Source organism: Oryx dammah, unplaced genomic scaffold (assembly GCF_014754425.2).
Source record: "Oryx dammah isolate SB20612 unplaced genomic scaffold, SCBI_Odam_1.1 HiC_scaffold_25, whole genome shotgun sequence".
Lineage (NCBI taxonomy): Eukaryota > Metazoa > Chordata > Mammalia > Artiodactyla > Bovidae > Oryx > Oryx dammah.
The window spans coordinates 42485635-42509759 of NW_024070209.1; the positions used below are offsets into that span (position 1 = coordinate 42485635).

The 24125-nt window shown below is 43.2% G+C and overlaps 1 protein-coding gene across 1 annotated transcript in view; it reads right to left on the reverse strand.

Annotated features, from left to right (window-relative positions):
• Positions 1-7673: 7673 nt before the first annotated feature.
• BCL11A (BAF chromatin remodeling complex subunit BCL11A) overlaps positions 7674-24125 on the reverse strand; it is a 99548-nt gene continuing 83096 nt past the window's right edge. Inside the window, 4 exon segments of the mRNA XM_040224162.1 lie at positions 7674-8183; positions 16193-17351; positions 17353-17936; positions 23455-23556. Of these exon segments, the coding sequence (XP_040080096.1) occupies positions 8092-8183; positions 16193-17351; positions 17353-17936; positions 23455-23556 (1937 nt within the window). The 3' untranslated portion in view covers positions 7674-8091.

Here is a 24125-nt window from a genome sequence, read left to right on the forward strand (position 1 = left end):
TATTCTGGGGGGCTCCGAAATCACTGTAGATGGTGATTGCAGCCATGAAATTAAAAGACATTTACTCCTTGGAAGGAAAATTATGACCAACCTAGATAGCATATTCAAAAGCAGAGATATTACTTTGCCAGCTAAGGTCTGTCTAGTCAAGGCTATGGTTTTTCCTCTGGTCATGTATGGATGTGAGAGTTGGACTGTCAAGAAAGCTGAGCACCAAAGAACTGATGCTTTTGAACTGTGGTGTTGGAGAAGACTCTTGAGAGTCCCTTGGACTGCAAGGAGATCCAACCAGTTCATCCTAAAGGAGATCAGTCCTGGGTGTTCATTGGAAGGACTGATGCTGAAGCTATAACTCCAATACTTTGGCCACCTCATGTGAAGAGTTGACTCATTGGAAAAGACCCTGATGCTGGGAGGGATTGGGGGAAGGAGGAGAAGGGGACGACAGAGGATGAGATGACTCAATGGACATGAGTTTGAGTGAACTCCGGGAGTTGGTGATGGACAGGGAGGCCTGGCGTGCTGCGATTCATGGGGTCACAAAGAATCGGACATGACCGAGAGACTGAAATAACTGAACTGAACTCAACTGAAGCTTCAGTAAAACAGGAATAATAGTAGTAGCTGTCCCCACAAGGTGGTTATAAAGAAGACATAAGAACAAGAATATGCATGGAAAACTCTTATTGTGGGACTTCCCTGGTTGTGTAGTGGTTAAGAATCCACCCTGCAGTGCAGGGTATGCAGGTTCAATCCCTGATCAGAGAGCTAAGTTCCCACATGTCGCGGAGCAAATAAGCCAGTACACTACGACTAGAGAGCTCAAGTGCTGTAACTAATACCAAAGGCAGCCAAATAGATAAACTAAATATTTTCATAAAAAAGAAAACCCTCATTGTTATTCCCAGCACATAGTAAATTCTCAATAAACATTAACTGGTATTATCATTTCTGCTTTAACCCGTGTTTTGCTCTTTACCAGGCAAAACAGCTGAGGACAATAAGAGTTAGGTGCTCAATCAGATGTCACATTTTGGACATGGCCTGGCCTGCAGTTTCCAGGCATCAGAAGATGTGTGGTGCTTTGCAACCCTTGGGTTAGATGCACAAGGTCTGTGGAAGAAGGCTGTCCTCCAAAGCTACCCTCCAGCAGAGTGAGGGGTAGAGAGGGACCTCCAACTTTAAGATGCACTGAAGTGATAAAACTCACCTGAGCATTGCAAATGCAACCATCTCCAAAATTTAAACATTTTAAAAACATGACAGCTTTAGAGTTCAAACAAAAATCATTACAGCTTTTTTTTTCTGTGACATAAACTTATAAAAAAAAAAATGGGTCTGCTAACCGAAAGCAAAGAAAAAGAGACTCTTAAGATGGACCGCAACCCCACATCCCCACAGTCATCAAGACTGGTTGTCAGTACCCCTCATCCTATGTGGAGTCCAGAGTATTCATACTATTTTGAATGTTCTGTGCTGCTGGGTGAAAGGTGGTGGGAAGCAGGGTGTGTCCTTCCTTCTTTAGAGGAAGAAATGGGCCTTGAATGGAGTCAAGTACAGAGAGAGGACACCAGGTAGGTGAGCAAGACAAAGATAAAGCCAGGATTACAACCCAAAATTGCCAACTCAGAGACCAGCACTTTTCATCAGCCTGGATCAAAACTACCAGGAGTCCATCCCTGATCCATCACCATGTCAGAGGGAAAAAAAATGCACTCTGGACGAGGGCTTCCCCGGGGGCTTAGGGGTAAAGAATCCACCTGCGATGCAGGAGATAACGGTTCGATCCCTGGGTCAGGAAGATCCCCTGGAGGAGGTCACGGCAACCCACTCCAGTATTCTTGCCTGGAGAATCCCATGAACCGAGGAGCCTGGAGGGCTACAGACCATGGGGTCGCAGAGTTGGACACTCTGAAGCGACTGAGCTGGCACACACACACACTGGAAGAAGCTGAAAAATGAAAAGAACTCCACATATAAGGCAAGGTGGCTACCAGCAAATCCATAAAAGGTGACCCCTTTAAAAGAAAACCTCTCATGTTTCTGGGTTCTGAGCTTTGAGAGAGCTGTTGCTCCAAAGAGGAGTATTTGCACTTTCATTTTTCCCCTTAGTGTAGGGAAGCCCGCAACAGGTAAAATCAGGCACTCTGAAAAAGAGCATGAGCAACACATCTTAGCACCAAAGGGAGAGAATTTTCACGCACATCTCCCTAGGCTTGCTTTCTGTGTGCCTGAGAAGAGAGGACAGACAAATCGCCAGGGAGAGAGGAGCAGAAGGGACAACAGAAGTTCCCTTTTTGCGTTACCATTTCTGGAAATTCAGGGAACTATCACCAAGGGGAAAAAAAATCAGGCAAATTACTTCCTTTCAGACCATCCTCAACAGGGATATTTGATTTGCTGTTGCTCCGTAAGAGTTCCTGCCATCCTGCTCCTATTTCAGGGATGGCTTTGCCCATGCAGGCTCTAAACAGCTGCTGTGCACAGCAGTTGCAGTCCTATTGGTCTCAAGACATTCAGAGTCAACCCATGTCCATTCAAAGAAGTAAATGTGAATCAAAGGATGGCTGGCAAGAAAAGAAATGGCAGTAGAAGACCTGACTAATAAAAAGTTGAGACAGAATTTGTACATCTCCACACAGAGCCAGGAGCGCTTCCCAGGTGGCTCGGTGGGAGAGAATCTGCCTGCAGTGCAGGAGACATAGGTTTGATCCCGGGGTTGGAAAGATCCTTTGCCCAAGGAAATGGCAACCCATTTCAGTATTCTTGCCTGGAGAACCCCATGAACAGAGGAGCCTGGCAGGCTACAGTCCATGCATCCGTGAGAAGTCGCTTCAGTTGTGTCCGACTCTTTGCGACCCCATGGACTAGAGCCCGCCAGGCTCCTCTGTCCATGCGATTCTCCAGGCACAAATACTGGGGTGGGTTGCTGTGACCTCCTCCAGGGGATCTTCCTGACCCAAGGATCAAACCTGCATCTCTTATGTTTCCTGCAAGTGTGTTCTTTACCACTAGAGCAATCTGGGAAGCCCAGGCCACAGTCCATGGAGTCGCAAAAGAGTCGGACATGACTTAGCGATAAACAACAAAAACAGAGCCAGGAACCCCTGATCAAGGGGGGAAGTGACTTAAGATTTCACTTTGCACAGAAAAGGACTGTGCAGCCTAAACAGCATTAGTAAGTGGAATAATCTTCACAACTCAGAGCTGTATACCATTTCAGCCAACCCTCCATTTAGTTCATTGCTCTCTCACCATCTTTGAACTCAAAATTAAATATCCCTAGTAACAGAATTCAGGTCATACTATTGGCCATTTGAATTCTCTAACTGGATGCGATGAGGCCATGAAATGCAAATTAGGTGGGCGTTTCCCTTAAATCTTGCCTAGAGAATGGAACAGATTGTGAGATCTATTTAAGACATTTGAGATGAATTTGGTTTGGTGAGTAGCTTTTTTTTATGCCCTTTAAACTTTAAATGCTGTCTCCCAGCAATTTGTGGATCCTAAGTTCATTTCTACCATCAGAGGGGTGGATTAAAGGAGGAGTCTTTCCAGGTAGTGACCTCAATGTACCCTGTCATCAGGATGCCATTTAGAAACCCTTGAAATATGGGACACACTTACATACTCCCCACTAGGACTGGCACCAAAACAAGCTTTCGATTTCATTCTTAAGTCCTTCTGTAATGCACACTTTTTCTGCCATTCCTGATTCTGAATTTAGTAGGTCACAAGGGAAAGATTTGCAGCTTGAATTTTTTTGCACAGGAGCTGCAGGCTTGGGTTCCAATTCTGGCTTAGCCACTAACTGTGTGGTTTCAAGCTTGGCTCTCACTTTTTTCAAGCTGTGTGATTTTAGGTCCTTCACTTAATCTTTAGGCCTCTGTTGCCCTGTTGCCTCTGTTGCTCTGTAAAATGAATGATTGCTGTGGTTCCTTTCAAGCTTTAGTCTATTCTTGTCCTACCGAAGGTTTAGAATTCCTAGGAAAATTGATAGTCATGTCTGTAAAAGTGCTCTATGAAAGTCTGGAAGTGTTAGTCACTCAGTCGTGTCCCACTCTCTGTGACCCCATGGACTGTAGCCCCACAAGGCTCCTCTGTCAATGGGATTCTCCAGGCAAGAATACTGGAGTGGATTGCCATGCCCTCCTCCAGGGGATCTTCCAGACCCAGGGATCAAACCCAGGTCTCCTGCAGTGCAGGCAGATCCTTTACCATCTGAGCCTCCAGGGAAGCCCAAAAGTACTCTATAAATCTTCATTATTTCCTGGGAGCATTTTTTAAAAATATAAAGCAAGGAGAAAGGTAATGTAATTTAACTATATAGATATATTTCTTTTTTAATGTATTTATTTATTTGACTGAGCTGGGTATTAGTTGCAGCACCTGGAATCTTTCTTGTGGTATGCAGGGTCTTTTTAAGTGCAGCATATAGGATCCAGTTCCCTGACCAGGGATCAAACTGGGGCCCCTGCACTGAGAGCACAGAGCCTTAGCCACTGGACTACCAGGCAGGGAAGTCCCAGCAATAGATATCTTAATTTACACGAAGATAGGAAGAGAAAGAACGACTGCTTCTGGACTGTGCTGGAATTGAGACATTTTTTAGCTTAATGTACCCCCGGAGAAGTGAAAACTGGAAAGTGCTATCTCCTCTAGGGAGTCAGGAAAAAGGAGCCTCACCTTACTATTTCCCTGTTGATGAAGAACTCAGAATGGTCCTTGAAAGGTGTACTTGAACACATGTGGCTTCTGAACTTCCAGTTGAACTCAATGAAATCTTCACAACCACTATGGAAATTCCTTAAATCTCTTCCCTCTCACTCCACCCAAAAAGGAACCAATGTTGTGTGGCATGTAAGAAGAGAAACAACACCCACGAAACACTTCCATTCTGATCCTCTCCACTTCTACTCTCTGGGGATACTAATCTATATAAGAATTCTTCATAGGAATAAACATTAACACTGGGGAAAAACCTGTTAATATGAATAATCATCTTCACCATTCACCTCACCATCTAGCTTTCAAAAAAAGAAAATCAAGTCAAAAAACTGGAAAGATATTCCTTACTGCTTGAAAGATGGGACTTTAATATACTCTGGAAAACTCCAAGTAAAAATGTCCAGGATACATTTAGCCGAGGTCTGGGCACTCAATTAGACCTCAGTAGGTTCCACGATTGCTCTTCTTCCCTAAGATTTTTCATTACCACCATTTTTGTTTGTTTCTTTCTTTATCACTGGTTTTGATACAGTCACTTTTTTCTCCAGCACCACCAATATTCAAATGGCCTGGTGCTGGGTGCTATAGAAGCTACTGAGTCTCTGCCACCATGGACCCAGACAGCTAACAGAACTTTTTCTTTAGTGTGACAGTCTGGACAGACCACAGAATTAATGTTCATGGACCAGGCTTGGGAGGGTGAGAACAATGTCCGGTATTTGGTCCCTACCTTCCTGAGAACCCAGGCCTGTGTCTTCTAGTCCATGCTCGGTGCATGCCTGGCAACCAATTAATCTCTCTGCAATTTGAAGTTTCCCTCTGGGGAGAGGGCACAGTAAGCACCCCAATCAGATTTGTCTGTCCCTTCAGCTGCTTCCACCATTCATGGAGAAACATGACCTTGGCATATCACACAGGGAGATGTCTTCCCAAATCATCCATCTTGCATGGGCTTTCAAAAGTTCTAGCCCTAGTGCACCACCATCATCTCACAATGAATTTCAAAAATGAATTGTTATTTTCTTTCAATAGAAAAGGGTATGGGGGAAGATATGTGGAGTCTGGAGTTTGGGGTTGGTTTGTTTTTTGTTTGTTTGCTTCAACGAGGCCTCTTTCTTCTCCAAAAGGAGAACTAAGAAAAATATACCCCTTACCTACTCCCTCTGCTCCCCCCAGCCATCCTACTTCTAGAGATACCATTTATTTACACACCGGCTCCAAGAAGAAATAAGAGGTAGAGGCAGAAACACACAGATCAGAAATTAAAGTGTAGCAAGCACCAAGGCTGAAGTTGTCCTCAAATCCAGGATTGTTTGTTCTATTTCAGTCGGCTCTCCTGTGTGAAGCAGTTACCATTTCTAGGTATTGGCAAGGGGCTTAGCACGTTCTGGGTAGATGTTGTCCCGGAATCCCTAATGGTCTGAGGTTTCAGTTACACAGAGGCAGAGCATGGGGCAGGAAATGTTCCTCCAAAAAATAACCCTTGCTTGGCAGTCCCATCTCACCTAGATGAGAGGAACTCTCAAAAACTCATCCAGGCCACCTCATCGACCAGAGTTATTTGTCATGCTTGCTCCAAGCTCCCCTCTGCAGTGCATATAGGTAGTTGTAGGAAAAGACATCTTTGTGTGCCCTCATAGTGGACATCTCCGATCTCTGAGTGAGAGCCATACGTGTGTGGGTTGATGAACGTTTACAACTTGTGTGCTAACGTGGTGAGACAACAGTCCTTTCGACCAGTCAGAGTTCAGTGGAATTAAGCTGACAAGACACCAGAACACTGGCTTCTCTGCTGTCCTCAATGACATGGCTTTGGGCAAGCTCTTAACTTTGGTGAGCCTCAGTCTTCTCATCCACAAAGTGGAAGTCTTGAGATCTATTCCACCGAGGATCAGATGAAACAATGCACATGAAAGCCCCGTATCACGCATAAGGCAGCACATGACTGTGAGGAGTCATTATTTATGAATAACCAGGAAAGAATCCAGATGCCAATTATTTTGCTGTCTTCTCACTAGGCTAGGTAACCTAGCCAGAGGGTGAATGGGTAAGATTTTCCCTACTTGCGTTCACAGCCAATATGTAAATTTGCAACACACAGGTGTCTGAGTTCTATTATTTATAAACCTGTTTTAATATGCTGTATTGTCTCTAGTTCTCGTCTGGATCTCTAGGCAATAGAAAACACCAAAGTGAGAAAAGTTCTTTGCAAATTAACTGAGCCAGAAGGAATTTTTATCACTCATTTGTAGACCTAACTTATTTGTGTCACTAATTTCTAAGGAATGGGGCACTACTACAATGACAACAGAGTGTTCTGATGTGGAACTCTTTCCTCCCATCATCTTTTCCCCTTATAAAATCTGCCCCAAATTTCCTGGTGTGAGTAATAAAGAAGCTTTATGTTTGTTTGTTTGGGCTAAGATATATTTGCTGAAGGTTTGGGAACCTAAAATTAGAATATTTAATAAACAACTACTGATATTCATCACCTTCTTTGGGATTTACCACTAACTCAGTGACATTATCTTTCTTGAGCTAAATTAAAAGACAAACTCAAATCCGGCATAGTAGCCACCAAAAGCATATATTTGAAAAACAGAATTCAGTGTGCCATATTATGCATTATTTAATGGTATGCAAATTGTAAGTCAGACAGTTAGGAAAACTCCACTTCAGCATTAATAAACAGCAACACCACTACTACATTAATTATGATATTGCTATGATTTATTCCCAAGTTTTGCATTTTGATTCTCCTTGAAAATTTATGCCATCTGATAAGCAGTAACCTATTTCCCCTCCTACACCTCCTACCCATCCCTCAAATCTGTCCCTCCTTCCCACCCGATAGGTGTCTGCAAGACATGGGTTCAGAAACACAGTTCTAAAGCAGCTGCATTGTCTTATAAGCATTAATAATTAAAGAACAAACAAACACCACCTAAAGCTCCAACATTTATTGTGTCAATGTTAAGCACACTTCTTAAAAGACAACATAGAATGTATAGAAACAAGGGGTTTGGGGAACTCATGCTCATTTCCACAAGACAGGGAATTGGGTTGGCTGGTCTCGGAGGGGCCAGGACGGCACTCAGAGCAGCGGTGGTCCACAGACCCTCTCTAGGGGACTGATTCACTGTTCCAATGTGGGTCTGTTTTTTTGTTTTTACTTTTTATTAAAAAATATAAATAAAATGACACTGCAGGCCCGGGGAGGAAGGACACTGCAGGACTCTGTCTTCGCACAACGGCTTCTTGGAGGCTACTGTCAGAAAACATCACAAACTAGCAGGATGACAGACCACGCAGATGTCGGCTGGGCGGCTCGCGTCCACCCCACCCCTGGGGGTTCAAATTTTCTCAGAACTTAAGGGTTCTCGAGCTTCCATCCGAAAACTGCCACACATCTTGAGCTCTCTGGGCACTACGCCGAATGGGGGTGTGTGAAGAACCTAGAAAGAGGTTGGAGACAGAGGAGGGAGGAAAAAAAAAAAAAATACAGGTGTGACTTGGCCCAGTGATTTTCTGTTCTCTAACTAGCTTTTTAAAAATTACAACTTAAACACAGGTTGAGCCACCGGCATCTTAAGCATGATTTAAACCTGAATCTCCCCACCTCCCCCAGATCTCTGACCTCTGAGTTCTTTCCCACACCTCTCTCCCCTCCTCCCCCAAAGGACCCAGACCCCCTCCCCATCCCAGGATAGTCCTAATGAGCTGGGGACACACCTGGAAGGAAACACTCGCCCTTATGACTGAGAAAACTGAGTAGGAAACAGTCCTTTGGTTGAGGAGAACAGGGGAGGGGGGAGGGAGGGGGACATTTCCTTAAAATAATAATAAAATTATAAAGAAACAAAAAAATAAAAATTGATGTAAAAGCAGCACAACGAAAACATGAAATGTTATCAAGTTCAACGTCAAAGCAGCCAACGATTTACAAGAGGCGAACAAATCTCTGAAGAGGAAACCAGAACTCAAAACAGTTGCTCCCAAATGGCACCAAAAACTGCCTGTAGTTTCTTTCAAACATGCAGTTTTCTTTTCTTTTTTTTTTTTCTTTTTGTGAGGGGGCAAGGCAGTGATGGAGGGAAGAAGGGAGCGGTTATTTTCCTTCAGGGCTCCTCCCTTGCTGTATACATTGACTTGCAGCAGCAGAACTGGGAGTCCGGATGTGGGATGTGCCGAGGAAGAGGGCTACCACTGTGGCATTCCAGGCTTCGTTGCCATGGCGACCCGAAGCAGGGGCCTGGGGCCTCTTCTCCCCTGACTTGGCGCCGCAGGAGGCCCCAGGGTCTGGAGCTCGGCTGCTTTCCGAAAACCCACCCTGAGCCTGGAGACCTGAGCTGAGGGGCCTGCTGTATCCAGGTGGGCTCTGAGGAATCCCCATTCCGGGCCCAGCCCTAAGTCACTGTCGTTGAAGCTCCTTTCGCTGATACCCTCTTCAAGCCACTTTGTCAGCCTGCTGCTATTTAAAATCCCAACAGACAAAGTATATAGCTAGCATGGGCATGCACCACGTCAACCATTATTTAAAAACACAACCCGCCCCCCCCCATGGTTTTGGGGGCCCTGCTTTAGAGGACAGACCTTGGGGAGATGGCTTAATTTGCCTTTTCTGCCATCTTGTAAAGACCTGATAAATGCTCCCTTTATCACTTTACAGAAAGGAAAAACAGTATTTGGATCAACCATTGAGTTGCGTTCAGCCAAGTTTAGGTTCTTGACTACAATAACCCATGTGAACTGTATTGGTCTCCTTTTCCAAGTGAAAGGGAGGAATTGATCACCTCCCATGATCATGAATGACACTGGGAAATAGAGAGAGAGAGAGAAACAGGCCCATCCCCCTAAAGGCTGATTCATTGGCCATGTGTTTTACTAAATGAAACAGTGGCCTAATGGGATAACAAGATGACAGCAAGCAAAAGTGCAGACCCAACAACCCATGTCTACCATTTGTAGCTAAAGCAACCCTGGAGTAAATGTACATCATCCCAATTCCATCTATGTGTTCTGATGTTCATGTCCCTAAAAAGGGGTTCATTTATTTTTAATTGGGAAAGTGGCAGGGTCTTAGAAGACAGGAAAATTTGCTGAGTGGCTAATGCCTTTTGAAAGCTAACAATCTTTAAAAATCTAACAATCTTTTAAAACACATTTTTCCAAGCAGGTTTAAAGAGCACTGCCAACCCCATCCTTATACCACCAGAAGTCCCACAGTTTTTTTTCTTTTTAAATGGGAAGTCTAGGGGGTGGGGAGAGAAAAAAAAAGAGTATAGGATGTGAACATTCTTGAAAACACCAGGCCCAGGGACAATGGAGGAACAAATCATAATGAAGAACACACGATTACAACACAGTCATAGGAAATCATGGAGCAGGGGAGCGGTTTAAAAAATGGAAATTCTGAATTTCCTCCCTCACTCTCTGAGAGTAAAGTGTTTGGAGCAGGACAGGGTGGGGCCTGAGGTTTCTCAACTCCTTTTCAGGAAGGCCTGACATATCCCAGTACCTTTTAACAAACTTTTAGTGTCTGTGAACAAACCATCTCATTTCCTTATTTCCCCAAATGAAATGATATCTAACTCCCACTGCCACTTCCTTTCAAGTTCTCACTTCCAGCATTATGAATATATACAGGATGAACTTATTGCATATACAGAAATGGTATTTAAATAAACAGTTCTATTACAGAATGCCCTGGGAAAAAACTCGGCTACTTCACACTTCCTGCCAGTGCTGGTACAAATGAAGAACCAATCTTACTTCTTAACCTTTAAAATACGTCCGTCTCACTCTTTTTGTAAATCCTAAACAGAGAGGACTGTACGTGGTTTGGGGATGAAGGTACTACATGTAAGGCAGGGTGTCTCAGTTAAAATCTGTGAGACATAGTTATTTACTGTACTCCTGTTTATTGTTTTCAAAATGAAGATTTTTAAAAGAGAACATTTTAAGCACCAGGCATTCAAGCACTCAGCACATCAGGGGTGTCACAATTCATTTAACTTGAGAATCCTGAAATGTGTTCATCCTTATTGTTTCTTTGTTTTAAAAAACTTTATCATGAATTCATCTACTGTTGGAAATGTTTTTTTATTATTTAAATTAAGATTTTTAATTTTAGTGTTCCGGATGCAAGATGTCATTTATAAACTATCTTCTTGTTGCCTAGGTTTTCAGGCTTCTATTATTCACACAGCTTCAGGAATAATATTTTATAGGAGGGTTTCAATAAGTCAGGAGATTGAGAACCCTGAAGAACCTGTCTCCCAATAAATTTATTTAACTCTGGGATTATGTAAATCAAACATAATTTGTGATTTATCACCAAATGTTTGCACCCCTCCCCAGTCCCCGTTTGATTTAAGAAATTTGAGCATACAAGCATAGAGTATCCACTATTAATTCTGTCTGTCAGGATGCAAAATTTAATTACACTAAGAGCATCATATATGGAGAAATCAAAATGAATACTGTATATAAAACCTACACAGCTGTACTCACAGCTCCTAATAAAGGAGCGATAGGAACACACAGCAGTTTTACAGACGTTCAATATGGTGAAGCAGAAGTTACTGTATCTGAAGCTGGCATGGCACTGAAGACTATTTCTCTATGTCTTGAACAGCATTCTGGTTGCGTTGGTGAAGTAAACTTATCTAAAACACATATATCTCCCCTCACTTCACTGCCAACTATCACCTTCTGTAAGTACCCCCTCATGCCACCCCAGCTCCTCCACTATACTCTCCCAAATCATCTCTTACCGGATTCCTCTCTGCCTCTCTGCTTTCCACCCGATCAGACTTTTAAAAAAGTACACCTACTTTCTCTGTATTTTAGAAAGATAAAACTATTCTTGCCTCAGACAAAAGGCATTCCGTGAAAAGGCCACCTCACAAGGCACCAGGGCATAAGAACTGAGCAACAGAAATGCTACCACAAGACAACAGAATGGCTTTTGTTTTGGTTTTTACAAAAATAAGAACAATGTCATATCCATTCATCTACACTGGGAACAGGGAGACAGTATCACAGAGGTACGCGTGTAGATGCTGCAACATGCAGTATTTGTAAAAATGACAACACAGATTTCTAAGGAGGGGCTTTTAAGACAAACCTAACTTGCTTTTCAAAGATGTTGCTTCATTTTATAAGTCTGTTGGTAGGCCAAAAGATAACTAAAGGGTATTCCCACTCTCATTTGCTATCAGTCAAAAAGACTCTGTAAAAATAGCTAAAACATCTGTCCCATCTAGGGTCCCTTAGGGTCTTAGAATCACAGAGCAAACCTTCATGTATCTCAGGAAATCAGTGGCTGATTCCACACACTGGGCTTAAGCTGGCTAAACTCCTAGTTACTCCTTTCTTTTTCTCTCTCTCTTTTTTTACCTGACGCTTTCATTTCTGGATTTTTAGATTTGAGGGGTGGGGTTATTTTGGGTATGAGGAAAGACTCTTACTCGGAAAGAAAAGAGCTGATTAAAAAAAAACATCTTTTTTACATTATGTTCTACCATAGGGAAGGTTGGGAGAATAGAAAAGAACTTTCAGACAAGAACAGCAAAAAAAAATCCAGAGGGAATAAAAGTTTAAGATGCTATTACCAGTAAGTTTTTCATTTATATCTGAATGGATTACTGCTAAGAGATGGAGGGAAAGTTTTTAACATCAGACTGAAAACACTTTCCATTTCTTGAAAATTATTCTAGAACTATAAAGTCTAAAAACTATTTCCATGGCTTGAGATATGTCTATTTTAATATAGTAAGTACTTTATGTTCCTTTAGGGTATAATACACGCATCAAAATGCCCATAGAAATAATCCTGAAAAAGACTGACTGGCCTTCTCTTAAAACCTGTTATTTTCTTGAAAGTAATTTACAGAGTGTGTCAAATGAGGACACAAGAAGCTTACATTGTGTACTTTAATTTTTTTATTTTTTTCAATAAAGGGACAAAATGGGTGTATGAACAGGTTAATGCAGACAACTGCCAAAAAAACACAGACAGTGGTTTTTCCAATAGAACTTAACAAAGACCAGAAACAAATACAATAAAAAGCCAGGTTGTAATGACCTTTGGTCATCCAAATAAAAAAAAAAATAAAAACAAAGAAAAATAAAAGATCAAATTAAGTGCCTCTGTTTTGAACAGGGCACATAAGCAATAATAAATAGTGACTCCCATAGTAAAAGATAAAATTTCAAGTTACGACAAACAGCTTTCATTACAGGAATAGAAAAGGCCAATAACAAAATATTCTGCATTGCCATTTACAAAAAAGTATTGACTAAAGCGGGCTTTCTCTTTAATATGCTTTGCATATGAAATTCTTTCCAATCTAAATATAAAGCACCATTTAGTTTTTGGCAATGAAAAAAACTGCAAAACATTGTTTTGTTTTTTTTTTTTTCCTTTTTTTTTCTTTCTTTCTTTTACTGCATATGAAGGTAAGATGCTGGAATGTAGGGTGGTAGAAGGAAAGGGACAAAAAGCACACTACATACCAAACCAACGTTATCAGCTTGCAGTACTGCATACAGCATGGCAGCAGGAAAAAGGAACAAAAAGGATATGTACAACCCCTATGACAGCCATCCGTGTGACATTCTAGCAGGCTCCCCCAAACCGCCATTATATGGCTTTTCATCTGTACAATGTCACACTTTTTTGTTTCTCTCTCTTTTTTTTTTTGAAGCATACAAATAATTTGCACTATATTATCCTGCCAAATTAAAAAAATATACTGTGGCAGCCTGTCTTTTTTTTTTTTTCCACTACCAAAAAAGGTACATTGATACCTTTTAAGAGAACAAGCAACAGTTAAAAATACAAGCTTCAATATAAATACTATAGTGCCTAACACTAGATGAACATTTAATTCAAATACCATTCTAGAAATACAGAAAAAAGACCATAAATGTGTTTTAGCATAGGAATCAACATGAGTGTGCATTTTCCTATATTTAAGTACTATATAATCTTAAACCTTTCCCCAATGTATGTTTTTTTTTTTTTACAACCTGAAGAGCGGTGTGTATCCAAGGCATAGAATTTCCACTACCATTTTTAAATGGATAACAAGTCTTGTAACACCACCAAGACAATGGAACCCTAAAATGCAGTTCCCCCCTAAACATAATGAAGTGTTTTTTTAAAAAATTTTTTTCTTAACATTTATATTTAAAAAAGTTTTGTACAAAAAAATCCTTGCACTGTAGAAGCGAAAGCAATCATTCATCTCTATGGTAAGTGTATTCTGTTTTCCATTCACAGCGCTTGCAATGTTGAGTCCGAGTAAGTAAGCTCATTAGTCAAGTAAATGGCTGGCAAAGTTTTTTTTTTTTTTAGTTTTTTTTTTTAAAAATGCTCATCAATGAGATTGTGTTCAAATTATTTTTTTCAGCATTCTTGCAACTTTTCCCTTAAGCATAGACCTGTAAACTGGGAAAATTGTACAGTGCACTTAATTGTCCTATCTGAGCAGGTTTATTTTATACTCAACCTCTGTATCTCTGATTAGAGAAAAGATACAGATATTACAGGCAGAGTCAAGTGCTATTTGAACACCAACTCGGGCAGATGCTAGCTTAATAAAAAAAAAAAAAAAAGAAAAGAAAAGAAAAAATTAAAAAAATAAAATAAAAACAATGAATCCTCTTCCATGTTAACACAAATAGCACACAGTGTATGGAAAAGAAATGAAGTACAACTTTTAGGGAGCACAGACATATATCCTGCTACTCTTAAAATTCTTTTTCTTCTTTTTTAAGAATGTCACATTTAAACACAAGTCTTAAGAATTCATAGTTAATCATCATTGTATCAATATTAGCTTATACACCTGTTCTAGTTTAAAATGGCAAAGAGTACCATGTTGTGCTAATAAATCACATATTTTTCCCCCTCTGTTACCCTCTGTCAAACCTTATCGTCAGTCTCTTCTTTTTAACATGCTATTCGAGGTCCTAACATTTATTGTTCGATTGTCCATTTGACAACCAAGTAGGTCTGGATCTATTTCTTCTGGTGCCAGAACTTTTCTTCAAAAGACATTATTTAAAACAAGTTACTTCATAAAATGAATTCCTTACTAATGTATTTAATCATGTTTCAGGGCCTTTGCACGCTGCACATTCAATTTACTCATCAGTTAAAAAAAATAAAACTTTGGGCAAAAGAGCCCATTTCTTTTAAGCTCTCACCAGGAGCAAAATAGCTTTTATACTGGTATAATCAGTTTTGCTTACAAGATTAAACGAAAGGGAAAATGATGATTAACTAGGACAACGGGTCATATTTTTAGGTAGCCATTGTTGTGAGAAATACAATATAGAATTATACTCTAGGTCCTAAGGTTTATTACCTCACCCAATGCTGATTTAAGCTACAAGTTTATAACAAGTAGAAAGAACCATCAACGTGGTTGTAATAGATCCAAGGCACTCATATTTTAAAACCAAATGATAGAATAAACTTTTTTTTCTGTTAGTTTGTCAATTCAAGGCCTTTTCTTCCTCTCCAATTGATAATATTTAACCCTTTAGAGACAGACATTTACCGTGTAGAGATTTTCTTTCAGTGCCATCTATTCTGTCTATAGAGGGTTAATCCAAAGACTGTTTTTCCTCCTCACGTTATAAAAGAAAACTGTACATGATATGTATTACAGAATGTATGCAGCATGGTCTTTTTCTCTCTCTCTCTCTTTTTCTCTCAGAACGGAACTGGAAACAGCAACGGTGTTTTCTCAGCAACGAATCGGGGACAATTTAAAATAGCCGTAACATACCATACATGCTGTCTAAGTTTAAAAAAGAAAAAAAAAAAAAAAACATACACAACATGTAAATTATTGCACAAGAGAAAGGCTCAAAGTTTGCGTAAAATGCAATAGTATTGCCCCATACAGAACATGCATTCAAACGGTGAGAACATAAAGGAAAAAAAGAAAAAGAAAAAAAGAAAAGAAAAAAAAAACAGGTGTGCTGGTGACAAGCACTCTCATTTTCTTAGCTTCCGTTACTTCTGTTTGTTTGTTTGTTTAAATCACATGGGACTAGAAAAAAATCCTACAGGTTGTGGGGCTGGAGGGCGATGGGGTAGGGGGGGCGGGGAATGGTGAAAAAAGGAGGTGGCAGGTGGGAGTGAGGGAGGGGGTATTCATATACCTCTATTCAGTTTTTATATCATTATTCAACACTCGATCACTGTGCCATTTTTTCATGTGTTTCTCCAGAGTACTGTACACGCTAAAAGGCATCTTACAAATTTCACATTTGTAAACGTCCTTCCCCACCTGGCCATGCGTTTTCATGTGCCTGGTGAGCTTGCTACTCTGGGCACAGGCATAGTTGCACAGCTCGCATTTATAAGGCCTTTCGCCCGTGTGGCTTCTCCTGTGGACAGTGAGATTGCTACAGTTCTTGAAGACTTTCCCACAGTACTCACAAGTGTCGCTGCGTCTGCCCTCTTTTGAGCTGGGCCTGCCCGGGCCCGGACCACTAATATGGGGCGTGCTCCCTCCACTTCCCGTGCCGCTGCGCCCCGAGATCCCTCCGTCCAGCTCCCCGGGCGGCGTGGAGAAGCGCAAGCTCCCGTTCTCCGAGGAATGCTCCGACGAGGAGGCGAAAGGCGATTGTCTGGAGTCTCCGAAGCTCAGGAAGGGATCTTTGAGCTGCCTGGAGGCTGCGTAGCCGGCTAGCCACTGCGAGTACACGTTCTCCGTGTTGGGCATCGCGGCGGGAGGCAGGTCGAACTCCTTCTCAAGCTTGATGCGCTTGGAGAAGGGGCTCAGCGAGCTGGGGCTGCCCAGCAGCAGCTTTTTGGACAGACCCCCCGAGGCCGACTCACCCGGGGAGCAGCCGCGGCCGTTAACAGTGCCATCGTCTATGCGGTCCGACTCGCCGGCCACCGAGTCTTCGTCGCAAGTGTCCCTGTGGCCCTCGGCCTCGGCCAGGTGGCCGCGCTTATGCTTCTCGCCCAGGACCTGGTGGAAGGCCTCGCTGAAGTGCTGCATGGAGCTGAGCACCATGCCCTGCATGACGTCCGGCAGGGGGCGGCCCTCGTCGCCCACGCCCACCACCGCGCCCCGCGAGCTGTTCTCGTGGTGGCGCGCTGCCTCCAGGCTCAGCCCGAAGCCGTAGTCCACCCTCTCGCTCTCCGTCAGCTCCTCCTCCTCCTCTTCCTCCTCTTCCTCCTCTTCCTCGTCGTCCTCCTCGTCCTCCTCGTCCCCGTTCTCCGGGATCAGGTTGGGGTCGTTCTCGCTCTTGAACTTGGCCACCACGGACTTGAGCGCGCTGCTGGCGCTGCCCACCAGGTCGCTGGTGCCCGGTTCCGGGGAGCTGGCGGTGGAGAGGCCGTCGTCCGACTTGACCGTCATGGGGGACGACTTGTGCATGTGCGTCTTCATGTGGCGCTTCAGCTTGCTGGCCTGCGTGCACGCGTGGTCGCACAGGTTGCACTTGTAGGGCTTCTCGCCCGTGTGGCTGCGCCGGTGCACCACCAGGTTGCTCTGAAATTTGAACGTCTTGCCGCAGAACTCACACGACTTGGACTTGACCGGGGGCTGGGAGGGAGGAGGGGCGGATTGCAGAGGAGGGAGGGGGGGGCGTCGCCAGGAAGGGCGGCTTGCTACCTGGCTGGAATGGTTGCAGTAACCTTTGCATAGGGCTGGGCCGGCCGGGGGACAGCGGTGGGCTAGACGTGTTCCCTGCCAGCTCTCTAAGTCTCCTAGAGAAATCCATGGCGGGAGGCTCCATAGCCATTGGATTCAACCGCAGCACCCTGTCAAAGGCACTCGGGTGATGGGTGGCCAGGGCCATCTCTTCCGCCCCCAGGCGCTCTATGCGGTGGGGGTCCAAGTGATGTCTCGGTGGTGGGCTAAACAGGGGGGGAGTGGGTGGAAAGCGCCCTTCTGCCAGGCCGGAAGCCTCTCTGGATACTGATCCTGGTATTCTTAGCAGGTTAAAGGGGTTATTGTCTGCAATATGAATCCCATGGAGAGGTGGCTGGGAAGGACATTCTGCACCTAGTCCTGAAGGGATACCAACCCGCGGGGTCAGGGGACTTCCGTGTTCGCTTTCTAAGTAGATTCTTAATCCATGAGTGTTCTGTGCGTGTTGCAAGAGAAACCATGCACTGGTGAATGGCTGTTTGCAAGTTGTACATGTGTAGCTGCTGGGCTCATCTTTACCTGCAAAATAATACAACACCAACATCAATGTTTAATCACCGAGGAGGGCATCAGCAATTGCTTATTTATGTTCCACCTCCAGCCTTCCCTGCCCCCAGCTGTCAACCCCAAGGCCTAAGCCCTCGCTGATCCTATCCCCTGTGTCTAGAATGGGCTGGTACATCTGGGGATTGGTGCCCAACAAATGTCTGTCAAAGCAGTCTTCCTGCCATTTGACTCAGTGCTAAGCATTTTAAATCCAGTCTTTAAAGCAGAAAAATCTAGACCAATCCAAGCTCAAGGATGAGGATCCCTATATTCTAGGGAAGTTCAACAACTATCTTCCGAATTTTCCAATCTTTCACCAGCTGTGTTTTTTGGGGCAAGCCATTTCATCTCTGTGTTTCTATTTCCTCCTCCATGAAGCGAGGGACTTGGACAAGGTGACCTAAAGGAAACTCTCCTGCTTCCTAAAACCCCCTGGGTGGCAGGTAAACTTTCTAAATAGGCAATCATTTCATGGAGATATCAAAAAAGAGAAGGTTAACTCATTACAATTCTCTATGGCCCTAGAAATGCTTTTAATCTTTGCCTAAAACACACTAGTTGTTGATATTGTTAAACATGAGAAGGTCCTTGTGAAATAATTACGTGGAAGAGAGACTAGTAACATCTCACATCCCAGCTTGTGTAAGGGGCAGTGAGTCCTAATTCTGGTTCCATAACACCTCGTGGGGATTCCCATGTTTATCTCAAGGGATGCTGCAAAAAAATCTCAAAAGAGAAATTTAATTCAGACTTAACCAATGGGCCGTATCAAATCTTCAGGAGTTGTCCCCCCAAGTCAAACAAATGCAAGTCTAGAGAAGTTAGGAGGAGTGTCTGGTGCCAACTTAAGCAGACACGGCATCCGAATTGAAGAACAGTTAAAGCAGCCAGCACCATGACGGGCAGCAGGCTGAGAAATGCTACACTGGCCTCCTCCTCATTATTTTGAGAGGCTAACAACGTGAACCAAATTATACAACATCCTGCGCCCTCGGCTGAGCCTCAGCTCCAGTTGAGAAAGAAACAGAAAGATACAGTTCAGCTAGTCAACTCTCTGGCCAGTCGCCAAGCCGTCTGGAGAGGGGCCCTGCTTAAGTCACATTATTTCTCTCTCACTGAAAAGAACCCGAGAGTGGGAAATGCCGCCGTGGCAAAGAAGGGGCCAGCTTGACTTCCCAATCATTCTTCTTTGGAGCTAGCTAAATTAAAAAAACATATAAATCAAGGGAGTCACTAACAGTTTACCAGTCATCTCAGCGTTTGAAAGGGCACAAAAGGGCACAGATGCTGGTGGCCAGAGGGCTAGGATGAGAAACATCAGTAACTCCCCAGGAATTTCAAGAAAGGACGCTTAAAACACAAGCGGGAAATATTCTCAGGTCCCCCCTTTTAAGGGCTGGGAAGATCCCCTGGAGGAGGGCACGGTGACCCACTCCAGTATTCGTGCCTGGAGAGTCCCATGGACAGAGGAGCTTGGCGGCTACAATCCACAGGGTCACAAAGAGCCGGACACCACTGAAGAGACTTAGCACACACGCCCTTTCTAAGAGGCATTCCTTAAGGCCACAGAGAGTATTTGTCAGTAACTTTTGAAAAAGGGAAAAATTCACCATGGAGTAAAAGAGTGGGAATGAGGAATTAATCAATTATGATTCCTCCATTTAGCCAATCAGAAAGAGAAGCTGGCAGCATCTTCTCAGGAGCCCCAAACACTCATATTCCAAAACAAGCCAGCCTCACTCAAGCACTTGTCTGAATAGTGGACTCCCAGCCCTGACCTTGTAATTCACTTTACAATGCATTTATATTCTCACTCAATATATCCCACTCCGGGGTAAATCTCTTTAACAAGATTAGATGATAAGATACCAAAATTAGGTTTCAAACATTTGCCTAATGTGGAAGGGGGAAAAAAAAAGGCAGAAAGATTTTGAAAGAAAATGCTGACATTAGTATCACATTATCTGTCTATTTTTGTTTGCCTCCTCGCTTCAAAGAGAAATAAAAAGCATCATTGAGACTATTTTCATAAATTTTTTTGTTGTTGTTGAACAATGACTTGGGTCCTAAATAGGCAGGAAAAAAACTATCTGGTTCCAACTACCGTGACCCTCTGTGGCTTTCTCCTTTGACTCTCTAGGACTCTGTGTTATTATCATACATTTAGCCTGACAATCTGAATTGGGTAAGTAAAAAGGAGATTTGTCAGCTGAAGCAAGTCCTTAACACTTTCATCACTACCAATGCCTTTAAATAGTATTTTACCTTATAATTCTATTGAAACCCAGGACTGCACCTATAATTAGCAGTGCTGGTTTTGCAGGCACCATGAATAAATTCCAAAATCTATAGCACTCCATTAAGGATCTCATCTGGGTCCTTTTGAAAAGGCTTAAATGAGGAAAGTCCATTTTATTTTGCTGCCCTGAGCTTTCTCAAATTTTGTTTTCAGAGCCAGTTATGTGATCATGCTACAGTATGTTAACACTGGGCTTTTACCCTCCCCTCTCTCTCATATATCAGGTCAGAGAAAATGGCATTTTCTCTTATAATGAGCACACAACATACAGTTTTCACTACCTCATTTTAGTATTCCCATCAACTAGATATTCTAGATCATGAGGGCAGCTAGTGTAATCGTAATGTCAATGAGAAGGGCTGTTACGATTGAGACTAAAGATTACATGGAAAGAGCTGCTTTGAAACTAGTAATTATTACCAGTCCACTAAGAGCGAATGATGCATCATAGTCTCACCGTATAATCTGTATTTCACTCGGCTCATGCCAGTGCACCATATTATATTACAGTGCTCACAGACTCTAAATTCCTAAACTGCAGTCATCAATAAATGTGTTACTTGCCATAATTTGTGAAATTACTTTGTTCATAACATCTTTGATGGTTTAGAAAGACCAGAATTGATTTCCTGCGTGGCAAAATTAGGGCTACATTGATTTATTGACGTGTAAAATATAATAATATTCTTCATTTACTCTGATGAAAATCAACTTCTCAATTTGAGAGCCTCATTGGGCATTCAGGGGGATTGTTTTGATTTAGAGCAATAAACGGAGACCTGGCCTCGAGCAGAGGAACTCTGAGGCATCAAAACGGTTAAAATCAGCTATTAGCTCACCTACAGCTTTTACTTTATTTCATTTTATTGTATAGGAAGGAATGACCCCATTTCCAGTTTGTCACCAATGCTCAGGAGTTATAATTTAGAAGAGCAAATTCTGATGAGGGACTCTGGCTCTGCTACTTACTGGCTGGTGGCTCTAGGACAATCATTTAATTTCTTCAAGTCTTAGGTTTCCTATCTGTAGTGTTAGTCACTCAGTCATGTCTGTCTCTTTATGACTAAGGACTGTAGCCCGCCAGGCTCCTCTGTCCATGGGATTTCCCAGGCAAGAATACTGGAGTGGGTTGGCATTCCCTTCTCCAGGGTATCTTCCCAACCCAGGGATGTAACCTGGGTCTTCTGCATTACAGGCAGATTCCTTTACCCTCTGATCACCAGGGAAGCCCCTGTGTGTAAAATGAGTGTAAAAACAGTACCTTAAAGAATTGTGAGGCTCGAATGACAAATATATATAAAAGCTCTCTGTAAACTATCATGTCCAACATGAATGTGAGTCTTCTTTATTCCTAGGCTTGACCAGTTACCTAACATGATGACTAACTGCACATTACACACCCACAAGGGCTTTTGGAGGAAAGACTGGAATCCAGGATCCGGGCCTTCTCAGGCCAAGGGGAGACCCTGGTTAGAGGAAAGCAAGAGCGGGTGATTTTAAGGCCCTGGACCACGGTCCACACAGCCAGGAGGCCACAGCATAAGTGCTAAATGCTCTGAGAGCCTAGGGCAGAAGGCTAAGGAAGCCGGTGGGGTGCGGATCAGTTCTGCCCACGGACTTCGTGGATCCCTACGACCTACTCCCACATACCTCATTCTAGTCACTCCTAAACTGGCCCTGCCAGTATGGGCCCCAGCAAACTAGAAGATTCCTAATTTCCCATCCCCTCAGATTAAACTCCCTGCCCTCAGAAGGATGAGCCCAGAGAGAAGGTGCCTGTTTCCCAGGCAGCAGCCCTTGGGACCCCACTCCACCCTCCCCTCTATGCCCCACTCTCTTCTCCTCCCTTCCCTCCAAAGGCTCTGTTCCCACAGCCAAGGACAGGCCCCAGGCAGGCACCCCCAGCAAAACGAGGAGAGCTCTCCCCACCCAGTCAGCATGTAGGCACTTGATGCCTCGAGTCCAACCCCCTGAGCTCTCTGCAATCAGTGACCTAACCCAGGCTTCAGCCCAGCTAGGTTGGGGCGGTGGGGTGGGGAGGAGGTACTTTTAACCCCTGCACCACCCAGCCCTCAGGACCTCAGGGCTTGTGAAATTTCATACAATAACTCTTTGTTAGCTAGAATTACCTAGGAGTTAATCAAAATAAACAACCAGCTTCCAGTTTGATCTCAGGCTGTAGGCCCTGCCCTGCAGACACCATTCAGAAGAAGACTGGGTCTAGTTGACCTCCCATCTGAAAACCAGCCACCTTGAAGGCCCCAACTCCTGGCTCTTGATTTTTTTCCTTTACTTTCAAAATTAAAATGGTTTCCTTAAATACAAATTAGACGTCACATTTCTTTTCTTCTTGAGCCTACTTTTTTGTGTTTGGGGTAGAATCAAGCACCAAGCCCTCACCCCCTCCCCATCAGACTTTTTAGCCATGCGTGACTCATACTATGTATTCCAACAGACAGAAGCAACCTGTATTACCTTTTAAAACAACATCTTTCAGAAACATTTTTATAAACATACAAATCTAAATTTCATAAGAAGGTCCCCACTATAAAAGTTGGCTTGAACCAATAACTGGCAGTGGTACTGATAGTGATGGTGGGCGTGGGGAGTGGTATCTTTGAATTTTAGCAACAATGCTGTGCGTTTTTCTCTGAATCTAGGAGAAAAACAAGTAGAAATTATATATGTAGTGTACCATGCATATATAAAAATATACCATGTTTAAAAACACATGCATATATAATATGCATGAGGATACCTCTACAGTAACACTGAACTGAGTCCCTTCTGGTTCTGGTCTCTGCTAAAGACACATGTCATGGAGTAAATTCAAAGTCCTCTAAATGAGGCCATGAGGGTGAATGCCCAGCAATCAAATGGGCCCTGAATAGACCTATGCAGTCACCCAGTCATGGAGCCACACAAGACCCTGGGGAGGAGACCAACAGGGAGGAGCTGCTGTCAGCCTCATGCCCTCAGTAAGGAGAAAAGGAAAGGGGGGAAGGAAAAAAGTCACTGGGGCTGAATGACCTGGGGGAGCCAGGTGCCAGGTGAGTAATGGGATACACATATGCAGATGCCAAGGTATTTTGGAAGTAACTCCTTTCAGCACTTAAAACATAAGGGTAATTTCCAGCAACTCTCATCTCTACACACATGGACATTTGTAGAAGAAAATAATGCTCAACTTACAAATACCCTGCGGGGCATATTCTGCACTCATCCCAGGCGTGGGGATTAGAGCTCCGTGTGCAGAACGAGGGGAGGAGAGGCCCCTCCAGTGCAGAAGTTTATCTGTGAAAGAAACCCAAAATCAAGCATGAAAGCTATAAACAATGTGCATTGTAAACCACAGGATATCACATTTCAGTTCCATTAAAACAGATTAACATCATTACAACAGCCTTGCAGATAGTGAACAGGCCCAAGGCCTGTATCAAATGAACAGTGGTGACTTCTTTCCCATAGTTCTGTTTTTAATTTTGGTGGCTTTTTTTTGACAAAAGAGAAGGGAGTTGATGTTTTAGGTATGGGGTAGGAGGGGGAGTGTTCTTTGGTTCATTTGTTAGTCTGACTATTGTCTTATAATAAGAGATGTGTGAACAGCAAAAGGAAATTACTAGTATGATTGGCAGGCTGGTAACGTGGCGAGGTTATCTGCAAGGCTGGTTTACATGCATACATTTACTTTACTTATAGACAAGCTCAAGCAAAAAAAACAATATGCTAACAGAAAATGAGTGGATTTGTGACTCTTTACTTCTGGAATAGAGTTCCACTCTGCCTTCCCTGTCCTACACTTCCCCTGCTGTATTTAGCACCTTCAATGATAGGGAAACCGTGGGCATCTCAGGACTTGGAAT